The 11714-nt window shown below is 40.4% G+C and overlaps 1 protein-coding gene across 1 annotated transcript in view; it reads left to right on the forward strand.

Annotated features, from left to right (window-relative positions):
- Positions 1-11349, forward strand: part of UVRAG (UV radiation resistance associated) — a 78764-nt gene extending 67415 nt beyond the window's left edge. The window contains exon 14 of the mRNA XM_026855117.1: positions 8836-11349. Within this exon, the coding sequence (XP_026710918.1) occupies positions 8836-9538 (703 nt within the window). The 3' untranslated portion in view covers positions 9539-11349. The remainder of the gene's footprint in view (positions 1-8835) is intronic.
- The last annotated feature ends 365 nt before the right edge of the window (positions 11350-11714 follow it).

The raw sequence follows: 11714 nt of genomic DNA on the forward strand, positions 1-11714 counted from the left end.
TCCCCCCCATGAATGTCTATGCCTCATTTCCTTCCCACCTCCAAAACTTGTATGAATAGTTGTTCATTTTTAACATTTTTTTTTTTAAGGCTAATGATGCTAAACAATGCTTCTTAGTACTTCCTAATAATATAAATGGAAATGAGGCTTTACAGGGAGTCTAGCTCAAGGGGAAAACTGGCTAGACTTTCATAATCGGGCATTGCAGTTGAGCACATACATAGAGTACAGATGCCCACTGTCTCGTGGATAATATCTGATTACATATATTTAAACAAGCATAAAAGCCACCAGCTGTTAAAATGAAGATTTGAAGGATTTTTTATTTTTTTTTTTCTGGATACTGCAGGTGAGTCATCTGATACCCTCTGCCACAAACCAGAGTCAGTAAAGCATTTCCAGGTTGTCCTTCATTTGCAGAATGAGGGCAGGAACATACGAGGCAGTGATGGGTTTTTCTTATCTACAGATTCACTTGCACTGCCTGGTTTGCTTGATTTTTGTTGTTGCCAGTCTTCGGTTCCCTTTCTTAGCACTGCGGCTGGGTTTTGCTGAATTAAAGTTCCATCAAAACATAATCACACTGGTAAAAACAATACTCATACTTAGTTTCTCTTAGAACAGGACTGGTTTTAACTCCTGGCCCATGCATCGTCCTCATTTTTGCTTTTGACTCTTTATTTCTCTGCAGGCTGGAATGGAATTGAATCCCCTAGGTATTTAGGGTAACTGAAATACGTACTTATTTCAGGCTTAAATGTTTTCTTGGATAAGCATCAATTTAGATTTGCATACAAGATTAAATTCTTTACCCCTTCAGATTAAAAACAAACAAAAAAACCCCCAGAGCTTTGGTAGAAGAGCTCACCTATTTCATACTAATATCAGAGCAAATTTATCTTTTTAAAAGTCTCTGCTTCAGGCTTTTGTGAACTCCGTTGTTGTGCCTGGAGCTCTGGGGGCAGCCCTTGGCCCTCTTGAAGGTCTGCGGAGTGCAGTGCTTTTGCATCAAGATTTAATTGCGTTGCTGCTGGATCCCTCTGCCTGGTGAGATTTGTGTTGTTTTGGTTTCTCAGGCATGACACTTAAATGATTAATCCATGTTTTCACATCCCAACACACGTGATTTATTGCAGTAAGCTTGCAGGTCTACAAGCTCTGCTTCCCTCTTCATATCTCTCCTGGCACCTATATTCTGCTGTGTTTACTTTTCTTCCCCTTTACCCCCACTATAAAATATTATTTGTGCTGTATGTAGATGAAATCAAGACAGATCTCTTAGTTCCTGCACACTCTGTTACAGAGGCTGCAGAACTGCGAAAACTTACTTTGCTGATATCAAATCTGGACTTTGACTCTTAAGGTGAAAGGTGATGAGCCCAAGTTGTTGATTTAGGCAGTCTAGTTGTGATGCTCCAAATCTTTTCTGTTTTACTTTTGGGAATAATTCTCTCTGTTCCCAGTTTTTTAGTGCTGGAATATCACTGGCTTCCAGAAAAGCGGTTCATTTTTAAGATTAGCTTTTGCTGATGCAAAAGGCCTTATGCAGTTTTTCTCTTAAATTCTTCTGAGTGTGCAGTTTATTCCAGGATTTGAGACTAAATCTCTATTTACGCGTAGCCTGTACATTTTGAATGTAGTTTTATTCCTGTTTTCATGTTCAGATTTATCTCTCCTAAGGCAGGAAAGATATAAAGATCACGGCTGCATTAAATCAAAGAGACTCTTTCATTTTCTTGCCTGTTCTTCAGCTTAATTTTATTTACTCTGTGTAATTTTTGAGGGATAGCATTTGTGATTATTAACGGCAAGTAAAGAGCACACTGGAAACTTGAGCAGTCCAATGAGGAGGAGATTTTTTTCTTGGTGAATAGATTAGACAATAGGCTTATCTCATGCTGGCAAATACGAGATACTCCTTTAGAAGGCCTTGTCTGTAGTCAGGGAGATGTCCTTTTGAGCCTGCATTCAAAAGCTTTACTCAAAACCACTTGTGTGCCAAGGCTTAAATTTGTGTTTCAAAGGTATGTCTTGATTCATATACTGCTAGATTCAAGAGGAGCCTAAAACTTAATGTTTGAGTTAAGAAAACTCTGGTAGCTTAATTTATGAAGATTTTTTTGTTTTGTTTTGTTTTTAGAAGCGTGGGTCAGAATTTCTTAGCTGCCAAAGGACGCAGTTTCGTCTTAACTCCATATTGGCAGCCTCCCTTTGCAGCCCTGTCACTATTGTGCCTTATTTAACCAGTAATCTCTAAGAAGGTGAGAAACTATTATTGCTTTTTAGCACAGTTGACATGATATTGGCTTGGAGCTGTGCTTGGAGCTTCAAACATTTCAAATGGCTATAAACCAACTTAAACACCTTCATTTAGCGTTCTTACTGCCATGAGGTCATAGTTTGCAACAAAAAAGATCAAATGGTGTTTAAGTTTGGTTTTGGTTTTTTTTTTTTTTAAGTATTCTCATACCAAAGAGCTGTAGCTGTGGATTTTGGCTTTTGGCCAGACAATCAAGATTTAGTATTTTGACCAGCTGTGATCCAGTAATGTTCCTCAGAGGAAACATTTTGTGGGGAGGAAAAGATACATATTTGAGCCTGTGAATTGTATTCTGTCTCTCATACTGCTTTACAGTTTCTCTGAGCCCCTTGCAGACAGATTAAATAATCACAACCAAATCGGACCGAAGAAACTATTTCCTACTATCAAAACTGCAAACAGATTACAACCAGAATCTGATCACTAAGAGAATAACTTTAGAAATGTTTGTGTCCTATTTCAGTCGCTTTATCTCGCCTGTTTACAGCATGGAGTCTGTGTCTTGTGCCTTAGGTCTGTAAGAATGCTCAAATGGACTAATTATTAACTAGTCAAAACTAGCATTTTGGGGAGAAAACAGCTACTCTGTAATTCTGCTGCCAGTAAAACTTACGGCTGAAGTTAGATTTATGAATTTGACTTTTGAGATTTGGATGCAATCGAAACATTGAGATTGGTGATGATGTAATTCTCTTATCTATAATGTCCAATAAATCTGAGGTTTCTCTTCTTTCCTTTTTTTTTTTTTTAAACTTAAATCCTGCACCCTGATAGGAGCTATATCTACTTCTATATGTAATCAGTTCTAGTGTGATCCAACTTGATGACTTGAGTCATTAAGGCCTGATGACAGTTCATCAAATCAGTTTTTGTACTCCACTAGTCCTAGGCTTTTTTTTTTGGACAGGTGTCCACATCTGTTTGCTGTCTCAGAAGATGGACCATGGCAGGAAGCTGAACCAGCTCAACCCTAGTAACCCAGGTCAAGGCTGTACCTTGGAGTAAAGGGCTGTGCTCCTGCAAGCCAGACTCTTGTCACTAATGACAATATTTCACAATCTTTAAAGTTTCTGGGATGTTAGTTTTCTAGTGTGACTTGCTTTTTTTTTTTTTTTTTCATATATTTTATTAATTCCATGGGCTGTGAAGCTGATAAAGCATCTCCTCCTCTGGACGTTGCCTTGATGCACTGCTGTGAATTCTGGTAACAGTACAGCCTTTTCCTCGAGGGAAATGCAAACAGAATAGAGACCTACCATCAGCTGCTTGTTTTCATGATTAATAGCAACCTAGTATTTCTGAGCTCTGTGCCTCTCTGTAAGCATTACTTTTGAACAAAAACCTCAATTTGATTTTTTTTTTTTTTTTTTCCCCTTCTCACCTGGAGGAAGGTGATGGAACAGGAAAAGACTCCTTAACTGCTTAATCCACTGTGCCTGTTTTTTTATTTTACTTGCCTGCACGACTATGACCATTGTTCTACTTAAAAGTATACAGAAAGCTTTTCACCTTCTCGTGTTTGCCTTCTGGACACTCATCACCCAGCCTGAACTAGTTGCCTGGGTTGCCCCTGTGGTCAAGAGGAGGCATCTTGAGAGGGTGATTTTTCCCACTGATCATGGATGGCTGTCAGCGGGGTATTACCTACCCTTCTCTCCAGTGCTCATTTTCTTTCTCCAGTGACCGTGGAAGGAGCCTAGGCAATGAACTCTTAGATGGCTGGTCTCCAAAGTCCTCCATGCATATTTACTTTTATCCAAGTGCCTTAGATAACATTTGATAAGCAGTTAAACCATTCTATTAACTTCATTCCTGCTTTCTCAGATTTGGGCTGTTATCCCCATATTTATTCCTGACTTGAAGCTAAACCCATCCTATTCATATTTATTGGCAGCAATGGGCACTTTCAGAAATCTGCCTGCGTATGTCTCCAGCAGCTTAAAGCCTGGTTTTGCCGTCTTAAGTGAGGTCCGTTTCACTGCAGTTTAAGGAACTGCAAGTGATTTTTGTTCTAATTCATTAGTTGGAATGCTTGCTTGATAAATGAAGATCATTCCTGCTTTACTGCCCTATGGGGCATCCCTTATGTACTCTATTAACCGGGAAGTTATTTTGTAGATGAGGGAGATTAGCTTTGTATTGCTGCTACATTTATCCTGTTAGATCACTTAGTATAGATCATTCTGCCAGTTTAACTTACTAAGGAAGGGAAGATTATTTTTGGCTGCTGGACTAAAGAGGTATTGTTCAGGCATACATAACGTTTTTGCTTGAATAGCCTTGTCATAACAAGCTCTTTAAAAACTCTCCTGCTCCTGCAAACTAATTAATTTCTCAACCATTTGCCTGTAAGGCCTAGATTTAGAAAGGAATTTAGGCATGTTTTTTTTTTTCTCTGGAACTTAAATTTACATGCCCATCAGAACAGTTTGTAAACCTGCTTCTTTCAAGCTAGTAAGGCACCACAGTTTTCATGTTGGTTTACTCAGACACTTAAATTTCTTTCTTGTGCTACATGGAAAAGTTGCTGTTGTGCCTAAATTGGCCTTATTAGCACTTGTTGAAGATAATTTGGGGTTTGCCAATTATGCCATACTTTGCCCTTTAAAGAGGCTGATCTAAGATAAATGAATTTGAGCAAGTTTGAAGCACGGTCCGGCACAACAGATACTGAGTAGCAGCTACTACTCGTTCAGATGGTGGGGAGGCTTTGCCTCGAGTTCGATCTCTCCAAGAATTACTTGCGTTTTGCATGATGGTGTGCCTCTGCAATTTCAGGAGCCAGGATTAAACCTAGGACTTCTTTCGGCTCTTCTTTCCCTACGTGTCCTCCTCATCCGAGATGGCTCTTACTCTTGTGAGGTCTTGCAGTGGTGAAGGTGGTACCTTCAGCAGGAGAGCCCACTCCAAACCTGTCTGTGGGCTGGTGTTCAGGCCACTGTGTTTGTAACTTGTCTGCATACTCTTTCGACTGCTTGCATTTTCAGGCAAGAGCTTCTATCACTAAAATATATTGTAAAGAACAGATAGCCTTGTGGCTATTTTGAGAAACCTTCATCTGTACTTAAATCCACACGGTACACCTTGAAATCCTTCCTGGATTTGATTTTAATCTCTTAAATGCCTGTTTCAACCAGTGGATGGTTAAATAAAATCCAGAGAAATGCCAGAATTTCCTAGAAGCCCTTCTTGTCTCTGTACCTATATCAGGAGATAGGAAGCCCTCACTTCTGTACGGGCATCAAATTCTTCTTTTACTTTGCAAAGAATACAAGTATCTCATACCATAACCTCTGCAGGTGGCATATAGACCATCCCAACTGTCACTGCTGAAGGTGTGAAGATGTGTCACTAACATGACACATCTATATATCTGCCATCTGCTGTGCACAGGGGAAAGAACATAACTTTTTCTGCCTGTAATTCTTGTGTATTCCTAGTCTTTATTTTAAATGTGTCAGGGTGTTTCTCTGGAATCTGCAACCCCCCTTGTGTTCCAGTTCAGCAGGAATACATTCCCATTTGACTTATCTCTGACTTCTTGAATAGAAACCAAGTAAAATGTTTTTTATCGTTACAGTTGAGGGGATGTAATATTGGAATCTGTTCTGGGAATCAGAATTGAATCAAATTAAATCTAATTTATTTTGGGCAGGGATGGCAATAAGCGCTGCTTGTGTTTGAAAAGGAGCTTCTGTGGGAGTGGCGTTCTTCTAAACCCCACCTTCTCTTTGAATTGTGTACATGCCCACTATTTTAAGTGGTATTAGACAACTGATTTGTCAAATACATCCAGACTTAGGAACACATTTTACGCAGCTCATTCTAGAACTGCAGAAAGCAAGCGTGTTGCCTTTTGGGTCTTGAATGGACGATACAGTACAAACAAAGCAAACTTCAGCAACAGTTGTTTTTGGTTTTTTTTTTTCCCCAGCCTAAAATACTAGACTGAGTACAGAACCCATCTCTCCTTTTTGCCTATCTTTCTTCTGAGCCTCCTGCATTTAGAGCCACAAAGTGATGGATCACCACAGTGCAAATATCCAAACCCTTGTAGCACAAAGCTCATCCCTTTCCTGCCTGGAGGCTCCCCTTCGTACTCAAGACTCATGGCAGGGTTAGGCTCCTCTTAGCGGCAAGACTCATCATAGCCTGTACTTTGGGCTTGGTTTTGTAAGGAAGAGGGATGGAGGAAGGCCTTCCCTGCCCAGTTCCATGGCAGACAGCCACTGCTTGTCCTTGTTTCTGTGCTTCGACATGGGCCATGCATCTGGTCCCATCTCTTTGGTAAGAGATGCAAATCACCATGTTACTATTTTGTCCAAGTAGGAGAGAGATAATTCAGCTGTGCAATATCTCTATATCTGAAGTGGGAAGGCAGCAAAACCTTAGATACCTTGCACTGAAAAACACCATCTGTTTAAGTTCTAGAGTGTCTTATAATTTGAACAGCGATCTGTAGTAATCAGTTTTCACTTGTCCATGAGGAATTAGTTCACATAAGCGTATGGTGATGTGCCCTTGGGACCAGGGAAGTGTCTTCAATAACTTGCGGCTTTGTGAATATATACACTTCTTGGAATCTGGGCAAATTCCTAAAATTGACCATTTAATTGTAAAGTTTCTAATAAAGCAAAATACCTTGTTTTCCTGCATTTTGCTGTTAAAGCTGAAAACAGCATTTTCTGTGCTTGCTCTTAAGGAGGACTCAGCAAACCTAGTGGGAATGTGAAAATGTTTCATAGCTAAGTTTTAAGATAAAAGGAATTTAATCAAATAAATAATACCGGGTATTTATTTATTGTCTGAATCAAGGCAGAAAGCACTAAGCAGGGGGAAGGGGGAGGAAGAACAGATTATCCCAAATATGTTGGCAGTGCACATGGGCTGAGTAAAGTTCGCAAGTGTCCCGCATCACATTCTTGTGTCTGTCGTATTACATCATTTTAAAAATAAATGGTTGATTGTGTAGGGGTCAGCTGAAGTATTTTTAAAGCCTCTGGTCAGTAAGGGACTTGAAGGCTAGTCTCCAAGACCACGTATACAGCACTTATTAGCATCTGTGGCACATACTGCTCTGTTTTGTTGCCTCTGCTAATGTTCCAAACCTTTGCAAACAAAGCCACAAATGCTATGCAAAGTTTCCATTTAAAAGGTCTGAAACAACAGTTGCAATCGAAGAGGAAAGTTGATGTTTTTGCTGCTAACTGCGTGTGTGGTGCTTATCTCTCTACTTCACTGTCCACAACCGTAAATTCTCAAAAGCAACTTTTCCTTAAGGTGATTTGAGGTTTTTATGGAAAAGAAGGAAGCCCTACACATGTATTAAGGTGCAGGCTGAGTGGAGGTAAGATGGGAGAGGAAATGAAAGAGCTGTAGTACTCCACACTGCCCTCCCGTGGGGTTGCTTATTTTTTCCCAGAGGGACTTGCAGTCAAGCTTATCCAGTTTACAAAGGGGAGCAAAAAAAGAGAAGTAATACGGAAAAGGATCCACGCTAGGGACTACTCATAACTGCTATTCCAAGATTTTTCCCTGCAAGACAGATCCCAAAATCTATTCAGACCTTGAGTGGAAGGGAGTTTCTTTTAAATTGAGTTAATGAAGGAGACTCATACTGACAGCAGTTAAATCTTGGAGTTATATATTCAGCAGATTCAGTAATAGCTGTACTTTTTTAATTTTTTTGTTTTTTAATCTGGAAGGAAAATGAAGCAGTTGCTTAATGTACAACATACTATTTGCATATAGGATGGTGATTGTATTTGGATAAGGATTAAGCCGATGAAGGAAAATTCACATAACACACCCCAGATGATGTAAAGCGGATGTTCCAAATCATAGACCCTGAGACAGTGTAAGTGGTTTGTGGAAGTGTACAAAATAGTAAAATCAAACTTGTAAATTAAGCTTGATTAATTCATGTTCCTCAAGAAACTGAGCCTGACATTTGCCCAAAAAATTTTCAAATGATTGGCTCAGAGAAGCAGAAGATCTAGCAAAAAAGATCCTCTGCAAATAGCAAAGTTAGTGTGTTTCTTCTCCTTTGTGCAGCTGTCAGGAAAGTCCAGTGTTGGAAGAAGTGGCTCTTAAAGGATTCGGCCATTATTATGCACTTTTGAAGAGTTTATGATGGCCCAGTACAGGCCATAAATACATAAATATATGGTCAACAGTAATAATTTCTAAAGTGCAGCTTGGTCTTATAAAATGGTGTTAACAGTAGGAATTAACGTAATGTGGTGGTTTCTTGGGTGATTGACTCTTCAAACCATAGAGCTTTGTAAATGTTCCTACACGATCTTACCGGGTTTCAGTAAAGTTGTCCTCTGGGGTGTCTTCTGTAGTTCATACAGCATTAAACACATTTGGGGTTTTAGCACTTTAGGATACAAGTAGTTGGCCAAATGGAGCCCGGAGTTGTGATAAAATAATTGCTTCAGCCTTTGGTTAAACATCTGTATTGCTCGTGAGCATGCCTGACAGCTGTGATTTATCCTTTCCTCCTTTTATAGTGATCGACACCATACATCCAGTGCAATTCCCGTTCCAAAGAGACAGAGCTCTAGCTTCGGCAGATTGGATATTGGCTTTTCCAGTGGGCTTCCTTCTCCAGATAAAGGACTCCGAAAACGAGCCAGCACGGGAAACGAAAGACTACAGTACAAAACTCCTCCTCCTAGTTACAACTCTGCTTTAACACAGCCTGTTGCCATCGCAGCCCGTGTAGGAGAGTTAGATAAAAAACCTGGATCGATATCTTCTTCCTTGGATACCTCTATGGACTCCTCAAAAGGAAATACCAAGAAAGGCGAGGACTTGTGCAGCAGTTTAAATGGAGAAAACGGGAGCCTAAACAATGCCCAAGAGCAGCAGGAGTCTCTCCTAGGACATAGTAGTGCAATAAACGGGGCGTTTCTGCCTGCCGAGTGCTCTGGCACTGCAAGCAACGAGCAGCCCTGTGAGTTCCGACCCACACTGGGCCCTGTCCTTTGCTGCACCGTGGAGCAAGCGGAGGAGATCATGGGGATGGAAGCGACGGGGTTCAGCACGGGAGACCAGCTAGAAGACTTTAACTCCATCCCGGTGGAGCATGCCGTGGCAGTGGAGTGTGATGAACAAGTCCTAGGGGAGTTTGAGGAGTTCTCTCGAAGGATCTATGCACTGAATGAAAACATGTCCAGCTTCCGCAGACCGCGTAAAAGTTCGGACAAGTGAGCTTGGACAGGGATTTGATAGCAGACATTGAGGTGAAATCGGTGATCTGGAGTAGAGATAAAATTGCACTTATTCTTTATATTAATTATAAAAAAAAAAATAAAATAAAAAGCTAAAGCTATTCCTATGGTGTTAGACAAATGGACTTGAGCACGATAACACAGGATCATGGTATATTCCCAGCCCAGGTAAATTTTGATTCTGCTTCCAGTCCTCTTTTGTCTGGTATTTGTAATCTGTTGCAAATTTTTTTTTAGGGATTGGAATCCATTTATAAATGCTTTCGTGGAAACGACTTCTAGTGCTGATCAGGCCCTTCTCTGAATATTTGTTAATTTCTTAATTATTATTTAGAGTTAAATTTAATCTTTTCAGAAGGAAAAAACCCGTAATTTTAAAATGCCATAAATTACCATTTATGGCAAGACCTCTTTACCTTCTCCCGTGTACTCCTGTGTTTTCTTGAGCAATGTAGCCAGCGTTACAGAAATACCATGAATTTGTTATAATTGGACAGCTTTCTCTTTGGCTGTGCTTTGTAGCCTTTGAAGTTCTAGTTTGCACTGATGGGTCTTCAGTTGGCGGTGTAAACTTGCCAGAGAATGAGCACCTGTGTGATATCTGCAGTTTCCTTGCACCTGACTAGTCAGAAATTACTTTGATTTTTTTTTTTCCCTTCCTTTCCTCCATACTCACTGTTCCTACCAGTAGAAGCCTTGAGGACTAAATTGCCTCTATGGTTTCGTATAAAACTCTCAGCCTGACCATTCCCTGATTCAGTTGGGCACAGACCTCATCAGCAGAGACCTAACGAAGGCACGACCTTAAGAGGGGTTCAGCTGCCACCCTCCGCGGTGTCCATCAGGGACCGCGTGCTGTGAGGCACTTCACAGATGTCTTCATAAAAAAAAAAACAAAAAAACCAAAACAACCCAGACTGAAAATGCAGTCAGCACTTTGGAATTAGGTGAATTTGTGGAATCGCTCCACCCTCTGTAGAAAGGAGGCACTTAACGTTATTCATCTAAATTAATATCCTTTTAACCATCTGTACTTTAAAGGAAGAAACTTCCAGCAGTTTGCTGGAGGTGCAGTTTGCTGTTTGGTAGGTTACCACTGGCACATGTGTTCAGCTGCACTAATGGGAAAGTAATTTGCAGCCTGCTTTGTGATTCCTGGTATTTGTTTCAGTTTGGATTTCATTGCTCTTGCTTTCTATATTGTATACCCAAGAATTTGGGCTCAGTTGTGAGCTCTCGAATATAAAAATATATAGCAGAATAAAAACCACTTCATCATGCCTGGCTTTTTTTTTTTTTTTTTTCTCTTCCTCCTCCCTGGTCTACGCTTTCTTTTGAACCAATGACCTAGTCTTTTTCCTAACTTCACCGTAAGGCTAGCCTAAATTAACTTTTTAGAATGTGGATATGTGTAATCTCAACTATCTGTTGTCGAAACAAGACGTGTATGTGAGAATCAGTATACATAATAGCACTGTTCTAGAATATGCATTTTTCCAGGTAACACCTTAATGATTGTATTAAAATTATATTCACATTTCTTCTGTTAGCTTTTAACGGTTGTGTCTGCAGTGGAGTTGTTGGATCGAGCCTTTCTACAGCAGTTTGTTACCTTTGGTCTGTGCCAGTACGATGTGCTAGATAGAAGCTCTCGGAAGCAGAGACCGTGATTCTGTAAGACGTTGAACATGATTCCAGGTGCAAATTTGGGCGTGGAATTGGACACATTCATGAGTATCTTCTCCCCAAAATAAGCTCCTCTGTTCCGACCTCATAAAAAGCTTCCCTAAAGGAAATGCTCAAAGCACTGCCATCATCTTTGAGAAGAGATAGGTTGGAAGTTCTTGCTGTTGCTTGGGCAACCCAAAAGCCAGAAGTAAGCACCTCAAAGCATGGCACTTATTGATTTAGTAGGCATAAGATACTCTGTCCTGTGACTTGACCTCACCGTCTTCTGATAGCACTCTAATATTAGGTGAAATTTGGTAATGTTGAGTCAGTCGTGCACCCTGCAGGATGGGATCTGGCACGCTGGAAGCAGCACAGACCTGTTTGTAGGCACACTCGCTTTCCTTTATAACAGAAAGGCGGTAGCTTGTGTGTGGTGGTGACTTTTCAAAGCAACCCAAAGAGTAGTTGTGCAGTCGCTATGTTTC

Source organism: Athene cunicularia (assembly GCF_003259725.1).
Source record: "Athene cunicularia isolate RWA chromosome 1 unlocalized genomic scaffold, athCun1 chr1_part1, whole genome shotgun sequence".
Classification (NCBI taxonomy): domain Eukaryota; kingdom Metazoa; phylum Chordata; class Aves; order Strigiformes; family Strigidae; genus Athene; species Athene cunicularia.